The following is a 23,752-nucleotide window of genomic DNA, read 5'->3' as shown; positions in this document are numbered from 1 at the left end:
CAGTGTTTCACCATGTTGGTCAGGCTGGTCTTAAACTTCTGACCTCAAGTGATCCACAAGCCTTGGCCTCCTAAAGTGTTGGGATTACAGGTGCAAGTCACTGAGCCCAGCCCATGCTCTTTTTCTCCATTCTATTTTCAAATCTCTTCTTTTTCCTTTTCTCCTCCTTTCTCCAGCCCCTGTATTACCTTTCTTCTATTTCTTGGTTATCTCTGTCACAAGCATAATGTAACAATGGAAATAATGTGAGCTTTAATGTCAAGACAGGCCTGGGCTCAAATCTCATTCCAGTCCTTTACAAGGTATATATCCTTGGACAAGCCAGCTCTCTGAGGCTTGTCTCTAGTTCTTTGACACCCAGCCTGCATCAGGTGTTTCTAAACTGCATTGAAGTTCACCTAATTCAAAGTTGAGTAAATTGCTGATAACAATGGGGCAAAGAGGAAAAAAACACTGAAAAACGTAAGTTTTAAAAAACAAATAATTGAAATTAAAACTATCTCTTAAGTAAAGTTAGGCTGGGTATTGTGGCTCATGCCTGTAATTCTAGCACTTTGGGAGGTCGAGGTGGGTGCAATGCTTGAGCTCAGAAGTTTGAGACCAGCCTAGGCAACATGGCTAAACCTGTCTCTACAAAAAATACAAAAAATTAGCCAGGTGTGATGGCATATGTCTGTAGTCCCAGCTACTCAGGAGGCTGAGATGGCAGGATCACCTGAGTCTGGCAAGGTCCATGCTGCAGTGAGCCATGATTGTGCCACTGTACTCCAGCTGGGTGACAGAGTGAGACCGTGTCTCAAAAAAAAAAAAAGAAGTAAATTGGGAGACAACACACATATTCCCTGCATTTTTAAACTGACTTTCATTTGGGATTTTATAAATTTTTTTTTTTTTTTTTTTAAATATTATACAGAGATGAGGTCTTCCTATGTTGCTCAGGCTGGTCTCAAACTCCTGGGCTCAAGTGATCCTCCCACCTTGGCCTTCCAAAGCGCTGGGATTATAGTCATAAGCCACTGTGCCTGGCCAGAGATTTTGTACTTGGTTTTCCAAGCACATTTTTAAAGGTGATTTTCCTTCAGAATTTTCTGTTTTAAAGTCTGTGCTGAGTAGTATTACCCACCTATGGGAGGTCTGAATCTTTCAAGGCACTGCTTATCTTCAAGGCTGCATGCTGTTGAAATCACTTTGGCTCCTCTATGATGTGCTAACTGAATAGCTATGGTACCAAATGCCTGTGTAGAAGAAAATATGCAGTGGGTATATGGTTTTAGGGCAGAGGCCATTTCTAATTGATTTCTTTAGACTATTTAATAAAGAACAATTCTTTAGTGTTACTTTAGTATATTTTAAAATGTTATCTAATAGAAAAAGAACAAAGTTTTGGTCAAGTTTAGTAGGGGAAATGTTTGGGTGACTTTCTTCTTTTCAAGGGCCAGTGGAAAAGCTGCACATCACCTGCTGTCACCCAGTCTGACCACAGCACATAATTGCAAGGATGAAAAGCCACATTCAGACACATGGCCTCGCAAAGAGAAAACTGAGTCTTGTCAATGTGATGGTCTAAGCTAATTGTGTAGTATATATGGGAGTCCAGCTACCTCTCTTTGAAGATCAAAACACTTCAAAAGCTCCATCCTGTTCAGACCTATGGGGTAAGTTCGGGGAAACACTACTATCCTGATGTTGGACATCAGGCTGAGGCCAATGCTGAAGACGGTTCAGCCTTTTCTTCTAAGAGAAGCAGGAAAAAAGCATTTTCATCACAAGCCAGTTAGAAAATAAAACTGTAAGTTCATTTCAAGTTTTTCTTAACATTTTTAGATTATAATATTTTATGTATTCTTTTAGTGTCTTAAACTATTTTTTAATATATGTAATATGTTTAAATTAGGACATGTTGATCTTTGGTGTGATCCATCTATCTATAAAATGCCAATACTTGATCAACATAATTGTAAGGGTGGGAAATAGGCTACAAAACTGGTAGGGAGCTCTGGACAATGACTTCAAAGGCTCATGTGGTATCTTAGTTTGTGCAATAAGAATGAATAAAAATGGATTGTCTGGTTTTTAATGTACCAGTAGATTCAAAGTAATAAACAAATCACACTAAATCTAACGTTGATCATCTATTGATAAAAGCTGCTTATTATAACAAAATAGGATGCTGGAATAAAAGTCAATTAATAAGATACTGGCAAATAATTATATTAGCAAATGGGTGGCTCGTTGCTAAATTCCCTAAGTTTACTGTATGCTGCTTTCTTTCGTTCTTTCTTCTTTTCCAGACTGAGTCTTGCTCTGTTGCCAGGCTGGAGTGCAGTGGCACAATCTTGGCTCACTGCAACCTCCGCCTCCTAGGTTCAAGTGATTCTCCTGCCTCAGTTTCCTGAATAGCTAGGATGACAGGTGCCTGCCACCATGCCCAGCTAACTTTTGGTATTTTTAGTACAGACGGGGTTTCGCCAGGATGGTCTTGATCTCCTGACCTCGTGATTCGACCGCCTTGGCCTCCCAAAAGATCTGGGATTATAGGCGTGAGCCACTGTGCCTGGCTGTTGGTCTGTTTCTTAACAAAACCATTAGCACCTACACTTGCTCCATCCATTATCAGCACTGATTTCCCAGCAGAGAGATGAGAAAGATAATGCAGAGCTGTATAGGCACGCACTCCATCTCGAATGGTTCCTGCTGCTTCTGTCCATGTGACCTTTTCTGGTTTATGAACTATCATAAAGAACAAGAAGAAACAGTCTGTTAGCAAGTCCCATGAGTCCTGCCTCCTGGATCTATTTCTCTCCATCTCTACTACCACTGTGGCCCTGGTCCAATCCTCTGCTCCCATTCTCTCTCACCTACATTACTTTCCATTATTGCCCATGAATAATCCATTCTCCACCTAGGAGTATGTGTGTATTTTTAATATTGTGAAATAAAAAAACATGCAGAAAAAGTATATAAAATATAAAGTATAGTTGGATGAATAAATATAAAGGACATATGCAAAGTTAACTACCATACTGGGAGAGAAAGAGCACACCCGTCACCCCAGCAGCCTCTTAGAGGTCACCACCATTCTCATGCAGTTTCTTATTTGTCCTTTCATTTATCACTCAAGTATGCATTCTTAAATAATACAGTTTCACATTGCCAAGGCTTTAGACCTCATCTGAATGGAATGATACCATATGCATTCTTTTCTACCTTGCTTTTTTTTTTTTTTTGAGACGGAGTTTCGCTCTTGTTACCCAGGCTGGAGTGCAATGGCATGATCTCGGCTCACCGCAACCTCTGCCTCCTGGGTTCAGGCAATTCTCCTGTCTCAGCCTCCTGAGTAGCTGGGATTACAGGCATGCACCACCATGCCCAGCTAATTTTTTGTATTTTTAGTAGAGACGGGGTTTCACCTTGTTGACCAAGGTTTGTCTCGATCTCTTGACCTTGTGATCCACCCGCCTCGGCCTCCCAAAGTGCTGGGATTACAGGCTTGAGCCACCGCGCGCGGCCCTCTACCTTGCTTTTTATGCTCCACATTATGTTTTTAAGACATCCCTTCTGTGGATGAGACTGTTGGAGCACTTTCATTTTGCTGTTTTATGGTATTCCAATATATTAAAAACACCTCCATTTGCTTATTCATGTCTAGCTGATGAACATTTGTGTTGTCTCCAGTTTTTGTCAGTTACAAACAATACTGCTAAGTGTGTTCTTGTATGAAAGATACTGTTACACTGTGCATGGTTTTCCTAGGATAGTTAATTCGGAGTAGAAATCCTGAATTTCTACTCTGGGTTTATTATCTGTTCCATAACTACACCTTTCCAAAGTGACTGTATCAATTTACTTTTCCACAGTAGTGTCCTGTTGCTGTGAATGTCCTCGTCAACTCTTGGAATGATCACATTAACAAATTTTTACCAATCATGTAGGTATGTAATAGTTTCTTACTATGATTTTCATTTGCTTTCCCTGACTACTAAAAGAGGTTGAGCATCTTTCCATGTTTGCTGGCCATCTGGAATTTCTTTTGTTAATTCCTTTTTCAAGTGTTTATCAGTTTTCTATTGTCTTGTCTTTTTCTTATTTAGAGATTTATAGGAATTCTACATATAGTCTAGATAAGTCATTTGTTTATGTGCTGTAAATATTATTTTCAAGTTTATGCTATTTTCAATCTCTTTAACAGTATCTTTCAAAAATAGAAGCACTAGAATGATATTTTTAAAAAGATAAATGACATCCTAACAATTCTCTGCTTAAAATTTATCAATGGCTTCCTACTGCACTTGGAACCAAATGCAAACTAATATAGTTTAAAAAGCTCTGCATGATCTGACCATTAAACTATTCCCCAACCTGTTTTACTATTTAATTTTTTGTTGTGTGTTTATGTTGTAAACTTATGTGATTTTTCCAAAGCAAAAGAAATTCTTTCTCATTTCACCTAAAATCAACTTTATAACACTTTCACAGTCTTCACCAGCTCTTTCTTTTTTTTTTTTTTTGAGACGGAGTTTCGCTCTTGTTACCCAGGCTGGAGTGCAATGGCGCGATCTCGGCTCACCGCAACCTCCGCCTCCTGGGCTCAGGCAATTCTCCTGCCTCAGCCTCCTGAGTAGCTGGGATTACAGGCATGCACCACCATGCCCAGCTAGTTTTTTTGTTTTTTTTTTTTTTTTTTTTTTTTTTTTTTTGAGACGGAGTTTCGCCCTTGTTACCCAGGCTGGAGTGCAATGGCGCGATCTCGGCTCACCGCAACCTCCGCCTCCTGGGCTCAGGCAATTCTCCTGCCTCAGCCTCCTGAGTAGCTGGGATTACAGGCACGTGCCACCATGCCCAGCTAATTTTTTGCACTTTTAGTAGAGACGGGGTTTCACCATGTTGACCAGGATGGTCTCGATCTCTCGACCTCGTGATCCACCCGCCTCGGCCTCCCAAAGTGCTGGGATTACAGGCTTGAGCCACCGCGCCCGGCTGTTTTTTTGTATTTTTAGTAGAGACGGGGTTTCACCATGTTGACCAGGATGGTCTCGATCTTTCGACCTCGTGATCCACCCGCCTCGGCCTCCCAAAGTGCTGGGATTACAGGCTTGAGCCACCGCGCCCGGCCTTCCACCAGCTCTTTCAAATGTTTCCCCTAATGGTAATGATTCACGCAAACTAGCCAGAGCAGCCAGCACTGCATTTAGCAACACACTAGTACCATCTAGTGGGGGAAGTGGAGCATTCAAGTATGCATGTTAAAATGCTCAGACAAGAGCCGAGAATTAAAACTGTAAAAACACATTAACCACTAGATGATGGCACACACTTCCTTAGGAAACTCTTTAAGATCGCTTTTCTCCCAATTTTACAGATTATGAAATAGGGTTCAGAGTAACTGATTAATTTGTCTAAGGCCACATAGCTTAGAAGGTGAACATATAACTTTTAAACACATTTTATTCCAACAGTGCATGCTCAATCAACATATAATTTACTTATTGGGAACATATTCCGTCATAAGGATTGAGACTACCATATTTTTATTAAAAACTCAATCATGCAGTCCTTAAAGAAATGCTAACTATGGCTGGCGCGGTGCCACACACCTGTAATCCCAGAACTTTGGGAGGTCAAGGCAGGCAAAATCACCTGAGGTCAGGAGTTTGAGACCAGCTGGCCAACATGGTGAAACCCCATCTCTACCAAAAATACAAAAATTAGCCAGGTATGGTGGCAGGCACCTGTAATCCCAGCTACTCAGGAGAGGCTGAGCCAGGAGAACTGCTTGTACCCAGGAGGTGGAGGTTGCAGTGAGCTGAGATCACACGATTGCACTCTGGACTGTGCACGAGACTCTGTCTCAAAAAACAAAAAACAAACAAACAAACAAAAACAACAACAAAAAAACCCCCTGCTAACTGCAGTAAAATTATATTTAAGATTTTAACAGTTCTAAAATTGCATGGTTAGATGTGGGTTAATGTCAACATACTTGATTTTGTGTTGGAGGTCCACAGGTGTTTATTATGCTATAAAAACTTAAAAAATAAGGCCAGGTGTGGTGGCTCACACCTGTAATCCTAGAACTTTGGGAGGCTGGGTGGATCACCTGAGGTTGGGAGTTCGAGACCAGCCTGACCAACATGGAGAAACTCCAGCTCTACTAAAAATACAAAAAATTAGCCCGGTGTGGTGGTGCATGCCTGTAATCCCAGCTACTCGGGAGGCTGAGGCAGGTTTGAGAACCACTTGAACCTGGGAGGCAGAGGTTGTAGTGAGCCGAGATTGCACTACTGCACTTCAGCCTGAACAACAAGAGCAAAACGCCATCTCAAAACAAAACAAAACAAAAAACTAACAAAAAACCCACAAACAAAAAAACCAAACTACACAAATAAATGAGAGCCATATTTCAGCATCCAAGAATTATAATTTGATTGCTTTCTAGTTTAGGTCCAAAGGAATAAAAACAACAATGCTGAAAATGCATGCCAAATTTTAAATGAAAATTAGTTTTAGGCTTGACAGAATTGCTTAAGAACTGAAAAGTAGGAAAGAGTTGGAAAAATTACTCTTTAACTCTATTGTCAAGGTTGAGAAACAGGAGAAATACCATGTTTTGGGGGAATGTTTGAAACATAGTTCTTTGGTTTAGCAAATGAACAGACTCATTTGAGTTGAAAGTGACTGAGTGCTGAGCACTCAATAAACAATCACAAAGGCCAGGAATGGTGGCTCATACCTGTTATGCCAGCACTTTGGGAGTCCAAGGCGGGAAGATTACTTGAGCTCAGGAGTTCAAGACCAGCCTGGGCAACGTAGCGAGACTCACCTCTACAAAAAAAAGTTAGCTAGGCATGGTGGTGCATGCCTATAGTCCCAGCTACTTGGGAGGCTGAGGTAGGAGGATTGCTTGAGCCCAGGAGTTTGAGGCTGCAGTGAATCGTGATTATTGCACTGCACCACAGCCTGGACTACAGAGTGAGACCCTGTCTCAAAAATAAACCAACAAACAAAAAATAAACCAACAAACAGAAAACAAAACACCAAAGACAAATTAAAAAACCACAATTTATATATATGAAATAATCGGCTGGGCATGGCTCACGCCTGTAATCCCAGCATTTTGGAAGGCTGAGGTGGGCGGATCACAAGGTCAGGAGTTTGAGACCAGTCTGACCAACATAGTGAAACCCTGTCCCTACAAAAAAAAAAAAGCCAGGTGTGGTGGTGTGCACCTGTAATCCCAGCCACTAGGGAGGCTCAGGCAGAATTGAGTGAACCCAGGAGATGGAGGTTGTAGTGAGCTGAGATTGCACTACTGCACTCCAGGCTGGGTGACAGTGTGAGACTCCATCTCCAAAACAAACAAACAAACAAACAAACAAAAGTCACCAGACAAGTAATAGGAACTAAAATAGAGCTGTGGTGAACTGAAAATTTCCCCCTGCAAACTTGGTGTAAAACTGAAATTAATCCCTTTTACGAAAGGTTGGAGCTACAAGAGAGATAAGAGGTTATTTAGTTGAGTGTCCTCATTTATAGATGTAGTCAGCGTGCCTAGGTTCCAATCTAAAGGTCACATTGTAAGTCATCATCGTTTTTTTCCTACATTGTAAATTGACATTAATTGTATAAATTTATGGGGTACAAAGTGATGCTATGATTTACAAATACAATGTGGAATAATTAAATCAAGCCAGTTAACATATCCATCATCTCAAATACTTAATATATTTTATGATGAAAACATTTGAAATTTACTCTTAGCAATTTTGAAATGTACAATATTCTATATTCACCATGCTGTACAATACTCCATTTTTTTTTTTTTTTGAGACGGAGTTTCACTCTTGTTACCCAGGCTGGAGTGCAATGGCGTGATCTCGGCTCACTGCAACCTCCGCCTCCTGGGTTCAGGCAATTCTCCTGCCTCAGCCTCCTGAGTAGCTGGGATTACAGGCACGCGCCACCATGCCCAACTAATTTTTTGTATTTTAGTAGAGACGGGGTTTCACCATGTTGACCTGGATGGTCTTGATCTCTCGACCTCGTGATCCACCTGCCTTGGCCTCCCAAAGTGCTGGGATTACAGGCTTGAGCCACCGCGCCCGGCCAATACTCCATTATTAATTATACTCATCGTACAATACTAACTATATTCACCATGTTCAATTAAAAATAAAAACATATTCATCCTGTTTAACTGAGATTTTATGCCCTTTGTCCATCATCACTCCACTCTCCCCACCCTGCAGCCTCTGTAGCTACCCTTCTATTCTCTGTCTCTATGAGCTTGTTTTAGATTCCGAAAAGAAGTGAGAACATGCTGTATCTGTCTTTCTGTGCCTGGCTTATTTCACTCAGCATAGCGTTCCCCATTTCCATCCGTGTTGTCAGAAATGACACAATTTCCTGCTTTTTAAAGGTTGAACAGTATTCCATTGTGTATATCTATACCATATCATTCATTTATCTATTGATGGGCATTTGGGTTGAGTCCATAACTTGGCTGTTGTGAATAGTGCTGCAATGAACATGGAGCACAGACATCTGATTTCAAAGCTTCTGGGAAAATACCCAGAAGGAGGACTGCTGAATCATATGGTAATTCTGTGTTTTGATTTTTGAGGAACATCCATATATTTTCCATAATGACTATAGTAATTTACATTCTCACCAATAGCATACATAGTTTCCCTTTTCTCCACAGTCTCACCAATACTTATCTTTCATCTTTTTGACAACAGTTATTCTGACAGGTATGGGATGATATTTCTTTGTGATTTTAATTGACATTTCCCTAATGATTACTGATGTTGAGTATTTTTTCATATATCTGTTGGCCATTTTTATGTCTTCTTTTGAGAAATATCTATTCAGGTCCTTTGACCATTTTCTAATTGTTTTTTTCTTCTTGAATTGTCTGAGCTCCTTATATATGACTATATTAGCCCCTTAGCAGACGTACAGCTTATCAACATTTTCTCCTAATCTGTAGGCTGTGTCTGCACAATGCTGTTTTTTTTTGCTGTGTAAGTGGTCCAAAAGTACTACTTTTTTTTTTTACTTTTTTAAAAGATGGGTTGGACTGTAGTGGTGCAAATACAGCTAACAGTAGCTTCAACCTCCCAGGTTCAAGTGATTCTTCCTCCTCAGCCTTGCAAGCAGCTGGGACTACAGGCGTGCAGCACCATACCTAGTTTAAAAATTTTTTTTTTTATGTCTCATAGAGATGGGGTTTCAACCATGTTGCCCAGGCTAGTCTACTCCTGAGCTCAAGTGATCGGCTCTGCCTTGGCTTCCCAAAGTACTGGTATTATAGGTGTGAGCTACTGTGCTTGGCCTAGCATTAAAAATCAACAACAACCGCAACAAAAACTTTTTGTTGAGATGGTCTTACTATGTTGCCCATTCTTAAAGTCTTTCTTCTTCTTCTTCTTTTTTTTTTTTTTTTTTTTTTACAAGATTTTATTTACTGGTAGAGACAAGGTCTTGTTATGTTGCCAAGGCTGGTCTTGAACTCCTGGGCTCAAGCAATCCTTCTACCTTGACCTCCCAAAATGCTGGGATTACAGGCGTGAGCCACCACACCCAGCCTTAAAGTAGTTATTTTATTTTATATTTTTGAGATAGAGTCTCGCTCTGTCACTCAGGCTGGGGTGCAGTGGCACAATTTTGGCTTACCACAACCCTGCCTCCTGGGTTCAAGCAAGTCTTGTGACTCAGTGTCTTGAGTAGCTGGGACTACAGGCACATGACCACCACACCCAGCCAACTTTTTCTGTCTTTAGTAGAGACGGGGTTTTGCCATGTTGGCCAGGCTGGTCTCAAACTCCTGACCTCAGGAGTTCCATCCGCCTCAGCCTCCCAAAGTGCTGGGATTACAGGCGTGAGCCACCACACCTGTCCATACTTCTTTTAAAGAAACATTTTGTTGTGTTTTCTTCTTCAAGGAATATCTGCAATTGTTTTCTCTATATACTTTGGTGGATTTCTGGACTTTAATCCATCCTCCTGATTTATTTTTATTTATTGTTTTGAGATGGAGTCTTGCTCTATTGCCAGGCTGGGGTGCAGTGGTGTGATCTCTGCTCATTGTAGTCTCCACCTCTTGGGTTCAAGTGATTCTCCTGCCTCAGCATCCTGAGTAACTGGGATTACAGGCGCCCTCCACGATGCCCAGCTGATTTTCACATTTTTTGTAGAAATGGAGTTTCACCATGTTGGCCAGGCTGGTCTTGAACTCTTGACCTCAAGTAATCTGCCTGCCTCGGCCTCCCAAAGTGCTAGGATTACAGGCATGAGCCACCGCGCCCAGCCTCATCCTCTTGATTTATAAATAAGTTAGAAGAAAAAGGTCATTTGTGTGGTTTGTCTGTCTTAGGTTAAACCTTACAGCTAGAAAACTGATGCTCTAGTTTGCTTTTCTCCTTCTGGTCCATGTCATAATTCTCCAGTGTTCACTAGTGCCTAAAGGAATGAGCCTTGTTTTTTTTTTTTTTTTTTTTTTTTGAGACGGAGTTTCGCTCTTGTTACTCAGGCTGGAGTGCAATGGCACGATCTCGGCTCACCGCAACCTCCGCCTCCTGGGTTCAGGCAATTCTCCTGCCTCAGCCTCCTGAGTAGCTGGGACTACAGGCACGCGCCACCATGCCCAGCTAATTTTTTGTATTTTTAGTAGAGACGGGGTTTCACCATGTTGACCAGGATGGTCTCGATCTCTTGACCTCGTGATCCACCCGCCTCGGCCTCCCAAAGTGCTGGGATTACAAGCTTGAGCCACCGCGCCCGGCCCTTTTGTTGTTGTTGTTGTTTTTTTTTTTTAATTTTTTATTTGAGACGGAGTTTCGCTCTTGTTACCCAGGCTGGAGTGCAATGGCACGATCTCGGCTCACCGCAACCTCTGCCTCCTGGGCTCAGGCAATTCTCTTGCCTCAGCCTCCTAAGTAGCTGGGATTACAGGCACGCGCCACCACGCCCAGCTAGTTTTTTGTATTTTTAGTAGAGACGGGGTTTCACTGTGTTGACCAGGATGGTCTCGATCTCTCGACCTCGTGATCCACCCGCCTCGGCCTCCCAAAGTGCTGGGATTACAGGCTTGAGCCACCGCGCCCGGCTTTGTTGTTTTTAATAGTTCATCTTCTATAGCAATTTAGTTTTGGTTATTCAATGAAAAAAGTGTGGCAACCCAGGCTTGACTCCATATTCACAACATTCTCAAAAGAACAGGGCAATAAGGGCCAACCATCCAAGGAAACTCAGAGGCCAAAAAATAGGATAGTTTACTGTAAAGAAGCCAGTGGCAGTACTCAATTTTCAAACCGCACAATTTCAGGATAGCAATGGATTAGAGACTTTTACTGCATGGTATGTAAAAGAGATCTTTATCTTTCAAAGGAAGACACATACAGTACTTGGCTCCTTTTCTAGGCTTAATGTACATACCACTAGGCACAGGCCTCAGATCTCTAATAAAGTGTCTTTTGCAAATTAATTATTAATAGAACAACAGAGTAATAGAAGTTTTAGATAAAGTGAATATTAATTTAAATAAAAATTATTTTAATAATTTTAGAAGTGAAATGCCAAAAATTTGTTAGCCTAGCTCAAGTTACCGTATGGACTTAACTGAGTAACATTATTGTTTCTGGAAGACCAAAATTCAAATTGGCCTCTGTCCCCAAAAAGTCTGATTAGAGATCACATTATTTAAGAACCTAGGAGAAAGTTTAATTCAACAGTTCAAAACATAAAAGAATGTATTTGCACCTATGGATATGGTATGAAGAACAACATAATGAATCCCAGCATAAGAAACACACACTGGCTATACCACTGGAGTCCTCAGATATCTACTGACCACATCCTCCTTCCCTGCTCACACAGGTAACTTCCACCCAACTTTCCATCCTGTACCTTTTCTTTATATCGTTAAATATCCTTAATTTTGTACATTTTTGAACTTAATATAAATAAATGTTATGGGACCGTTTGTATTCTTCTGCAACTTCTTTTTACACCTAATACTGTTTGTGAGAATCATCCACTTTGATATGTTTAGATCTTATTCATTTTCACTGCTAACTAGAAATTCATTCTATGAATATCTTCAATTATCCATTTGCTTGGTGATGGACATTTGAGCCATTTCCAGTTTTTTTCATTATTACAAACAATGCTGCTATGAAGTCTTATGCAGTATGTCTCCTAGTGCACATCAAATTTTCATAGGCTTCATAACTATGAGTGAAATAACTAGGTCTAGTGTATATACATTATTAGATTTATTAGATAACTCTGAATTATTTTCTAACACATTTGTACTAACTTACACTCCAGTGCATGAAAGGATCCATCATTCCACATCCTTCCCGCCCTTTGAGATAGTCAGATTTTTTTTTTTTTTTTTTTTTTTTTGAGATGGAGTCTCACTCTGTCACCCAGGCTGGAGTGCAGTGGTGCCATCTCTGCTCCCTGCAACACCCCCTCCCAGGTTCAAGTGATTCTCCTGCCTCAGCCTCCCAAGTAGCTGGAATTACAGGTGTGTGCCACCATGCCCAGCTAATTTTGTATTTTTAGTAGTGACAGGGTTTCACCACGTTGGTTGGCTGGTCTCAAACTCCTTACCTCAAGTGATTCACCCACCTCAGCCTCCCAAAGTGCTGGGATTACAGGCGTGAGCCACTGTGCCCAGCCGAGAAACCACTTTTCAAAGATCTTACTATGAGCAATGTTAGTAAAACTTAAAGGCCTAGATATTGTTGAGTCTGAATAAGAATTTTATGAATACTAATTATAAGTCATAAGAAGTATTCATATGACTAGCCAACATTTTTTATACACATGACTGGCTAATGATACTTTATTAAGTACAACACTCACAGTAGATTCAAAGAAATTAAAATGTTATTAAACCATATGTCAATGAAGTAAGACTTATGTGAGCTCCAAAGTACTGAACTGCTACATACCCAAGTAATGCTCATGTACTCTAACAACTTCACAAAATCCAGGGTCTTCAGAATCCAGAGGCAAAATTCCTAAAAATCAAAACAAGAAATTTAAGGGAAATAAGTCAAAAATTCATTCCTAATGAGAGGCCAGTATTACTATAGAAGTAAGTCAGAGCCTCAGGAGCATCTGGAATTCCTTGTTAAAATTGTCCCTGATGGGTGGGGTGCAGTGGCTCATACCTGTAATCTCAGCACTTTGGGAGGCTGAGGTGGGTGAATCATGAGGTCAGGAGTTCAAGAGCAGCCTGGCCAACACAGAGAAATCCTTTCTCTACTAAAGATACAAAAAATTAGCTGGGCATGGTGGCGGGCGCCTGTAATCCCAGCTACTTGGGAGGCTGAGACAGGAGAATCACTTGAACCTGGGAGGCGGAGGCTGCAGTGAGCCGAGATTGTGCCACTGCACTCCAGCCTGGGCGACAGTGTGAGACTCCATCTCAAAAAAAAGAAAAAATTGTTCCTGATGGGTTGGACATGGTGGTTCATACTTGTAATCCCAACACTTAGGAGGGGCCAAGGAAGGAGGATCACTTGAGGCCAGGACTTCAAAGCCAGCCTGGTCAACACAGTGAGATCTCATCTCTACAAAAGAAAGAAAATTTATAAATTAGTTGGGTGTCGGCTGGGTGCGGTGGCTCATGCTTGTAATCCTAGTACTTTGGGATGCTGAGGTGGGTGGATCATGAGGTCAGGAATTTGAGACCAGCCTGGCCAATATGGTGAAATCCCGTCTCTATTAAAAATACAAAAATTAGCTGGGCATGGTAGTGTATGCCCATAGTCCCAGCTACTCCAGAGCCTGGGGCAGAAGAATCGCTTTAACCCGGGAGGTGGAGGTTGCAGTGAGCCAAGATTGTGCCACTGCACTCCAGCAGGGCAACAGGGTGAGACTCTGTCTCCAAAAAAAAAAAAAAAATTAGTGCATACTTGCATCTGTAGTACCTGCCACTGGGGAGGCTGAGGCAGGAGAATTGCTTGAGTCCAAGAGTTTGAGGCTGCAATGAGCCACGATTACACCACTGCATTTCAGCAAGGGTGACAAGAGCGAGACTCTGTCTCAAACAAACAAACAAACAAACAAACAAAATTGTCCTTTATGCATGGCTACCTTCCTATAGTTTGGTTCCATAACACACCTAAGTATGTTTCTCTTTTTTTTTGAGACGGAGTCTCACTCTGTCACCCAGGCAGGAGGGCAGTGGCACAATCTCGGCCCACTGCAACCTCCGCCTTCCGGGTTCTCCTGTTTCAGCCTCCCGAGTAGCTGGGATTATAGGCACACATCACTATGCCCTGCTAATTTTTGTATATTTAGTAAAGATGGGGTTTAACCATTTTGGCCAGGCTGGTCTCTAACTGCTGACGTCATGATCTGCCCACCTCAGCCTCCCAAAGTGCTGGGATTACAGGCATGTGCCACCATGTCTGGCCAGAGTATCCTTCTAATAAAATCCCACTTTTCTTCTAAGCTAGTTTTGATTTTATTTTTGGTCTCTTACAAAAAGAATCTTGAATAATACAGAGTGTTACTGATTTCCTGAGCAGAATAAAAAGATGAGAAAGAAATCACCAGTTCTCCAGGATAATACTTGAGTCAAAGGCAATACTATAAAACGCTGATAAAAACTTTCTTACAAATCTATCCTTTAAGAATTTCAAGCATGCTATAAGGTTAAATATTTTCTTTTTCTATTTTTTGGGGACTAGGTCTCGCTCTGTCACCCAGGCTGGAGTATAGTGGCATGATAAAGGCTCACTGCATCCTAAAACTTCCAGGCTCAGGCAATCCTCCCACCTTAGCCTCCTGAGTAGTTGGGACTACAGGTGTGTGCCACTATGCCTGGCTAATTTTTGATTTTTTTTTTGTAGTGTCGAGCTTTTGCAATGTTGCCCAGGCTGGTCTTGAACTACTGAGCTCAAGTGATCTCCCTGTCTTGGCCTGCCAAAGTGCTAGGATTATAGGTGTGAACCACCACGTAATATATATTATATGGCCCTATATAACACATATTACATAAATAATATTTTCTAACTTTATGTCTTCCACAGAGAAATGGAAACTTCAAAGACTACTATAAAAGTCATACCCTATGTTTGTGTGACTGTCTAGGATACAGGTTGCAAAACTGCAAAATTATTGTTGATTTTTGAAAAACCAAAAAATTAAATGTTTCAAGTCAATTTTAATTTTACAAGAGTGGTAATAGAAAAGCTCCGTATGATCTCAGTTGAAATGGTGCATGAGTTTCTATATGGCTCAGTCAGTCAGCAGCCTTCAAGCACACGACTTGTGACTTTCCTTCTCCCTAAAGACTTCAGTCTGGCCATAGACTAAGGATCTGTCAGAAAAAGGCTACACTAAGCACTACAGCAACTGTGATTATCATTTTATCTGTAAAATTGTTCTGCAGCTGGCTGGGTGCAGTGGCTCACACCTGTAATCCCAGCACTTTGGGAGACCGAGGTGGGTGGATCACCTGAGGTCAGGAGATCAAGAACAGCCTGGCTAACATAGTAAAACCTGTTTCTACTAAAAATACAAAAAATTAGCCAGGCATGATGGTGCGCACCTGTAATCCCAGCTACTTGGGAGACTGAGACAAAAGAATTGCTTGAATCTGGGAGGCAGAGGTTGCAGTGAGCTGAGATTACGCCATTGCACTCCAGCTTGGGTGAAAAGAGCAAAACTCCATTTCAAAAAAAAAAAAAAAAAATTGTTCTACAGCTAAATATTGAAAAATTTTAAATGTTCTGCTATTGCAATCAAGGTCCCAATTTTTAATCATCAATAGAAATTTGAGAGTAAATTCCAAAAACCAGTAAAGTATTTCTATATGAAGCAAGATCACAGTGAACATTAATAGTTTTATAGAAAAAAGAGATGACAGGAAAATAGATGATTTGAAATAAGACTATCAGCTATAACTTACCGACTACTTCATCGTCTGGTTGAAAGAATGACACCTTGCTTCCAACTAAAGAGCGAAGAAAATTAATAGTTAATATTACAAGTTTATTAAACATAATTCTTTATTAAAATACATGTTTAAAATCTGTGAGTTTGTAACATGACTGATTTTATTTTTACTCAGAAAAAAGGCCAAAAATGTTAGTAACATTTTGATGGTCTATAAGGACTACAGGATATAGAGCACTTCAAATCTGAATTCTCTAGATATCTGGGCCAGGCAATTGTTGAGATGAGGGAGAAGTATGTGTCTCTTTGCCTATTTAGCTGACTTTTCTTTTTTTTTTTTTCTTTGTTTTTTTTTTTGAGACGGAGTTTCACTCTTGTAGCCCAGGCTGGAGTGCGGTGGCACGATCTCAGCTCACTGCAACCTCTGCCTCCCGGGTTCAAACGATTCTCATGCCACAGCCTCCCAAGTAGCTGGGACTACAGGCATGCACCACCATGCCTGGCTAATTTTTTATTTTTAGTAGAGATGGGGTTTCACCATGTTGGCCAGACTAGTCTTGAAGTCCTGACCTCAAGTGATCCACCTGCCTTGGTCTCCCAAAGTGCTGGGATTATAGGTGTAAGCCACTGTGCCCGGCCTCTATTTAGCTGACTTTAAGGAAGAAGGAGTAAAGGAAGAGAATCCATTCTATAGCTTCTATGATAATTACATTATTTTCTACTCCTTTCTGTGGCTAGCCCAATCTTTTAATTCCAGAATCTCATACAACAGGGAATTCTGAGACAAGTGACATTAAAATTATTTTGAATTGATAAATAAACTCAAGTTGGTACCAAGAAGTTTTCTGGAACTTTATGGAAATGATATAGTTACATTTTCTCTGCATATGTAGAGAAAAAGCCTCGACTTTCAGTCAATTCACTTGAGTCATTTTATTCAAAGAGTTACAAGAAGAAAGGGGAGGAAAAAAAACCCAAACATTGTTGAATGCCTCCTTGTACTCAGCAATGTAGTGTGTTTATACATTTAAACTTCACAATATACCAATAAGGTAGGTATTATTATTCCTATTTAACAGACGAGGAAACTGAGGTGAAGCAGTGAAGTAAGATGGCAACCTGAATCTGGAAGTGGCCCCTTCGACTGGCTCTGACATCAGTATGACCCCAGAATGCATTTGTTGCCACTAGCAAGTAATTCGAAGTCTGGTATTTCCACTTTCAAGACTTCCTTTTGCAGTTTGCTTCTTCTTTGCTCCCTCCTGTGCCATCATCCCCCAGTCCTTTTGGCTTCTGATTCACTGTACTTCTCTCTTTCCCTTCTACTGCTGATCCCTGTCCTCCTTCACTCTGACTCTTTTTTTCTTGGTTTCTTTCATACTCCTCTTTTAATTGAGCCTCAAACACTGCATTCCCAAGGGTTCTTTGTTTACATCTCTCCTCCTTTTCAATTCTCTCCCTTGGAGAACTCATTAACTCTATTATTTCAAACACAACCTACATGCCAATATTTTTCAAATATATGCTCTCATCCTTGAGCTTTAACTCATTTAATTGCTTACTAGATATTGCCAGTGAGATGTCACATAAGTACCTTGAACTCAACAAGTATAAATCTGAACTCATCATATTCCTCCAAATCGGATCACCTTCCTTTATCCAATGTTGATACCAATTCAAGCCTGAACCAGAATTCTATAAGCCATTCCTGGTTCTGATCTGTTTCTAATTTCCCAGTTCCAATGAATTACTAGGTCCTGCTGACTTTACTTCCTCAATATGTCTTAAATCAGTCCCTCTTTTCCACCTCTGCCAACACTGTCAAGGTTATGGACTTTGGTCTCTTTGCCTCCTGGTCCACAACCCAACAAGTCCTCTTGCCTATAGACACTTGTTTGCCTCACATCTACTCTTCCTTCATACAGTTACTCTAATGATCTCCCTAAAATACAATCTGATAAATAAGGGTCAAAGGGCCCTTGCCTATCCGCCTGCTTCATTTTTGGAAGGTAGGAATTAGTGTTCAATATCACCATTAAAGTATTTTGTGCAATATCTTTTATTCTGCAATATTTGAAGGAGAATTTTTTTTTTTTTTTTTTGAGGCAGGGTCTTGCTCTGTTGTCTCAAATTCCTGGGCTCAAGCGATCCTCTTCACCTCTGCTTCCCAAAGTGCTGGGATTACAGGTGTGAGCCACCACGCCCAGCCCAGGAGAATTTTCTTGACAAAATGTTTCTCTGCTACCAACTACCATGCCCTTGACGCCTGCCCAGGCCTTTATTTTGCTCTAACAATACCAAACTCTTTGTAATTCTTATATACATCCAATTTTCACTTGCTTCGTTGTCTTTGCTCATAATATCCTCCCTCCTGGGTGTGATTCTCCACCTGCCTGCCCCTTATTATTTGGACATCTTACTCCAAGATGCCTTTCCTGTTTTTTCTGGCTGAGTTAAGCGGCTTTCTTTGGAGCTTTCATAATAATCTGCTCACGTGTATATTTGTCTCTGCCCTAGAGAGTGAACTTTCAAAGGCAAGAACTTCATTTCACTTATATCATAAGCACTCAGCAATTGCTCCTTAAATGTAGAATGAATAAATGATCATCTAGTTATTATATTTATTTTTTTACAGTCTGCAAAAAAGGAAACAATTATCATTTAGCTAAGTAGGAAGATAATATAGAGTATCAAATATATTATATGTTAAAACCACAGGTAAAACTCAAATATAGTCTAACATACCTTAACACATTTATTCATTCACATAGAAGGTAAGAGCAAACACATTAATCATGAACCACCTGTTGTGAATATTAAGTACAGGCATATTTAGAAACAAACTGTATCAAATACTTGATATAAGGCTTACTGTTCTGTATATTATGATAATTATTTCATCACAAAAAGACAATATTGGTCATTCTCTTCAATATATGATTACTTGTGGATTTAAATATATAACCCCTAAATATTTACTAAGCTGTAATAAGCTCTTCAGGTATAAAATACCAACTAACTCCTATTTTTCTTTTCAATTAAAAAAAAAAAAAGCGCAGGCACAGTGGCTCATGTCTGTAATCCCAGCACTTTGGGAGGCTGGTGTGGGCAGATCACTTGAGGTCAGGAGTTTGAGATCAGTCTGGCCAACATGATGAAACCCCATCTCTACCAAAAAATACAAAAATTAGCCAGGCGTGGTAACGAGTGTCTGTAATCCCAGCTACTTGGGAGGCTGAGGTACAATCGCTTCAACCCGGGAGGTGGAGGTTGCAGTGAGTGGAGACTGTGCCACTGCACTCCAGCCTGGGTGATAGAGTGAGGCTCTGCCTTGAAGGGAAAAAAAAGAAGCCAGATAAAGGCAGGTATAATGTTGTGTACCTGTAGACCTGGGGTGTCCAATCTTTTGGCTTCCCTGGGCCACATGAGCAACACATAAAATATGCTAACACTAATGATAGCTGATGAGCTAAAAAAAAAAAAAATCACATAATATTTAAGAAAATTTACAAATTTGTGTTGGGCTGCCTTCAAAGCTGTCCTGGGCCACATGCTGGTTGGACAAGTTTGCTGTAAACGCAGCTACTGGGGAAGCTGAGGGAGTAGGATGGCTTGAGCCCAGGAGTTAAGGCTGTAACTATAGTATCAGGCTAGGCAACATAGAGAGACCCTATCTCTCAAAAAAAATAAAAATAAAAAAGGCCTTTTGGCTCTCTGAGTAGCACCATGGTGGTTGGCAAGAACAAGCGCCTTACAAAAGGTGGCAAAAAGGGAGCCAGGAAGAAAGTGGTTGATCCATTTTCTAAGGAAGCTTGGTATGATGTGAAAGCATCCACTATGTTCAATATAAGAAATATTGGAAAGACACTAGTCACCAGGACCCATGGAACCAAAATTGCATGTGATGGCCTCAAGGGTCATGTGTTTGAAGTTATTCTTGCTGATCTGCAGAATGATGAAGTTGCATTTAGGAAATTCAAGCTGATTACTGAAGATGTTCAGGGCAAAAACTGCCAGACTAACTTCCATGGCATGGATCTTATCCATGACAAAATGTGTTCCATGGTCAAAAAAACGGCAGACAATGACTGAAGCTCATGTTGATGTCAAGACTACTGATGGTTACTTGCTTCGTCTGTTCTGTGTTGGTCTTACTAAAAAACACAACGATCAGATACAAGACACCTTTTATGCTCAGCACCAGCAGGTCTGCCAAATCTGGAAGATGATGATGGGAATCATGACCCGAGAGGTGCAGACAAATGACATGAAAGAAGTGGTAAGTAAACTGATTTCAGACAGCACTGGAAAAGACATAGAAATAGCTTGCCAATCTATTTATCCTCTCCATAATGTCTTTGTTAGAAAAGCAAAAATGCAGAAGCAGCCCAGGTTTGAACTGGGAAAACTCATGGAGCTTCATGGTAAAGGCAGTAGTTCTGGAAAAGCTACTGGCGATGAGACAAGGGCTAAAGTTGAACGAGCTGATGGGTATGAACCACCAGTCCAAGAATCTGTTTAAAGTGCAGACTTATAATAGTGGCAAATAAAAAGTCTTATTTGTGAAAAAAATAAATAAAAAGGACAACATATTTGTATAAATTTAAATTTGAAAGGGTGTGTATAATTTTATGTACCAGTAAACCAATTAGCTACCATTTAATTTCTTTTACCTTAGAAAATAAATACGGATACTCCCATCTGTATACTTACCATCTAATACAATTCCAGCGATTTCTCTCCCAACAGGAAAGAAATCCTTTTCCATCTTCATTTCTGCCAGAAGCTAAATCATGACAAAGGCTGTTAACATACTACTGTCAGAAGAAATCCTGGACTCTATCATGTATGAGGAAAGTGAGAGCAAAAGTCAAATCACAGAAAGAGCAAATATGGGTTCAATTTTTGGAATTCAGACAAAGCAAATAACTTCACAAAATAGGTTTCTCTAAAGGGTACAAAACCAAGAATATGCTGAGGCTTTAGTTGATATGCAGGACTTAGGAATGAACAGTATTATTCAAATTACCATTTACATCCATTGTTTAACATCTTTACTCTGCCAAGTATGAAGGGAAATTATGGCCAAAACATTTCTTGGTTTGCTTAACACTATTTATCAGTCATCTTATTCAGGTGAGGAGAGAGTAGTCTGGAAGGAACAGTGTTGAATAAAGGGGTATGGCCAATGAGAACAAAGGATTCTCCAATCCTATACCCTTTAAAATCACCTGAGTCTCAAAAGCCTTGGGTTAGGGAGTGGATGAGAAGATGTGATGGATACAAACAGGTAATCTGCCATAGAATTTCAGATTCATGGTGAATGGAGTTTATTTTGGTTAAAGCTAAATTTTTAAGAGATTGATATTTTATTAGATTGTGACCAAATTAATTATAAGTACTGTCTTTTAAAGTAACAGGGTGTACTAAGATAAGCCTGTGGTTTAAGCTCTTGAACACTAGAGATGCTGAATGTATTTGTAGATACCACAGTATTTTAAGAACAGTAAGTAAAAAAAAAATTGAAATAATTATCTTCTATATTTTTCAATTTTGTGATCTCCTGTATGTATACTTGTCAGAAGTTTCTTTTTCAATGTGGAACATTATACTTCTCCTAAGATGTTCATATGACATTCTTTTTTTTTTTTTTTTTTTTGAGATGGAGTCTTGAGCTGCCACCCAGGCTGGAGTGCAGTGGTCTAATCTCGGCTCACTGCAACCTCCGTCTCCTGGGTTCAAGGGATTCTCCTGCCTAGCCTCCTGAGCAGCTGGGATTACAGGCACCCACCACCATGCCCGGCTAATTTCTTGTAGTTTTAGTAGAGATGGGGTTTCACTATGTCGGCCAGGTTGGTCTTGAACTTCTTACCTCATGATCCACCTGCATCGGCCTCCCAAAGTGCTGGGATTACAGGCGTGAGCCATACCCCTGGCCCCATATCACATTCTTATAGAAGTACTGGATGCTTTACAGTGTTTCTTTTATGCACATTTGTATGGAGTTATAGCCATGGTTTTGGCAATTGCATCTGGGCTCCTTCACTTACCATACGAAGTTTTTTTTTCTTTTCCTTTTTTGAGAGTCTTTCTCTGTTGCCCAGGCCGGAGTGCAGTGGCATAATCTCGGCTCGCTGCAACCTCCGCCTCCTGGGTTCAAGTGATTCTCCTGCCTCAGACTCCTGAGTAGCTGGGATTATAGGTGTGCGCCACCACACCCAGCTCATTTTTGTATTTTTAGTAGAGACGGGGTTTCACCATGTTGGTCAGGCTGGTTTCCAACTCCTGACCTTGTGATTGCCCTCCTTGGTCTCCCAAGGTGCTGGGATTACAGGCATGAGTCACTATGCCCGGCAAGCATTTTCTTACATTATCTACACAGTTTTCATAACCATTATGCTTAACAGATGTGTAATATTTCATTCAATTGATTTTATCATAATTTACCATTTATTTCTGTTAGATAAGGAAATTATTTCCTAGACTTGGATTTTAATGGATCTTTCAGTTTTAATAAAAACATCTGAAGACAAAAATCTGAAGACAAGGTCTAGAACTAGTATTCCTGTGAAAAGACTTCAGAGAATTCCACTAATGGCTTTCTCAAGGCATGCTCATGTTACAGAGTTGCCCAATGAAAGCCTATACCTGGTCTGTAATTTCCTAAGTGTGACTTTATCAAAGAGGACTTTTAGGTTCCTAAAAATTATGATGACATTATAATCCAGTAAGTTACGAGTCATATAAACTATGGCATTAATCTTAAACAAACAGAGTAAATGGACCTGTTCAATTTATCACGGCATATTTAACCACAGTTTATTTACCACTGAAAACGTTCTATGTATTTCATGGTCAATAATGAAAGATTACTGCAGGGTAGTGTGAGATAGAGATGTATGTTTATGAGAAAGCGAGACAAAAAGAAATGACAAGAAGAATGTGAACCATAACTAATGATACTAATTAGAAATTAATATCTCTGTTATTAGCTACTAATTAATATTAGCTACCAATTAATTAATTGGTAGCTAATAAACTGATTAGGTTTCTAGTTTCTATTTTATTATTTATTTCTTCCTTAATAATCGGCTTTGTTAATTATAAACTCAGTTTTTGCAGTGTAAAGGAGTTTATAAAATATTATAAAATATTTACATTAAATATTTCTATTTTCTTATAAAATATTTATATTTTCATATAAAATACATAACTTAAATCAGACTAATAATGTCTCTTACATGGAAATATGCAAAAGCATACTACATTTTTTCCCCTAGCTGTTCTATTCTTCTAAAGATGATAGGCCGGGCACGGTGGCTCACACCTGGAATCCCAGCACTTTGAAAGGCCGAGATGGGCGGATCACCTGAGGTCAAGAGTTTGAGACCAGCCTGGCCAACACAGTGAAACCCTGTTTCTACTGAAAAAAAAAATACAAAAATTAGCTGGGTGTGGTGGCGCAACCCTGTAATTCCAGTTACTCGGGAGGCTTAGACAGGAGTATTGCTTGAAACCAGGAAGTGGACAGTGCAGTGGGCAGAGGTCACACCACTGCATTCCAGCCTGGGCGACAAGAGCGAAACTCTGCCTCAAATTTAAAAAATTAATAAAAATGAAGATAATAAATTTTTCACATTTGGAGGTCAGTTATCATTTTTTATATATATATATGTGTATATATATATGTGTATATATATATGTGTATATATGTGTATATATATATATATGTGTATATATATATGTGTATATATATGTGTGTATATATATATGTGTGTATATATATATATATATATATATATATATATATATATACAATAAATACACTAAG

The 23,752-nt window shown here is 40.0% G+C and overlaps 1 protein-coding gene and 1 pseudogene across 2 annotated transcripts in view; one reads left to right on the top strand and one right to left on the bottom strand.

The window, feature by feature from the left end:
- CRYZL1 (crystallin zeta like 1) overlaps positions 1 to 23,752 on the bottom strand; it is a 53,620-nt gene that overhangs the window by 13,495 nt on the left and 16,373 nt on the right. The window contains exons 4-8 of one of the 2 annotated variants that reach the window (XM_003927649.3): positions 20,635 to 20,707; positions 15,935 to 15,979; positions 12,963 to 13,031; positions 2,597 to 2,730; positions 1,124 to 1,235 (exon numbers count right to left, since the gene is read on the bottom strand). In XM_003927649.3, the coding sequence (XP_003927698.1) occupies positions 1,124 to 1,235; positions 2,597 to 2,730; positions 12,963 to 13,031; positions 15,935 to 15,979; positions 20,635 to 20,707 (433 nt within the window). The remainder of the gene's footprint in view (positions 1 to 1,123; positions 1,236 to 2,596; positions 2,731 to 12,962; positions 13,032 to 15,934; positions 15,980 to 20,634; positions 20,708 to 23,752) is intronic. The other variant, XM_010338302.2, reaches the window with a different exon arrangement.
- LOC101034210 (small ribosomal subunit protein eS1-like) lies at positions 19,604 to 20,443 on the top strand (annotated as a pseudogene).

The sequence above is a fragment of the Saimiri boliviensis genome, chromosome 18 (genome assembly GCF_048565385.1).
Source record: "Saimiri boliviensis isolate mSaiBol1 chromosome 18, mSaiBol1.pri, whole genome shotgun sequence".
In the NCBI taxonomy this organism is placed as follows: domain Eukaryota; kingdom Metazoa; phylum Chordata; class Mammalia; order Primates; family Cebidae; genus Saimiri; species Saimiri boliviensis.
Note: the sequence above shows the minus strand (reverse complement) of the source record. Positions and strands in the feature narration are given on the sequence as shown.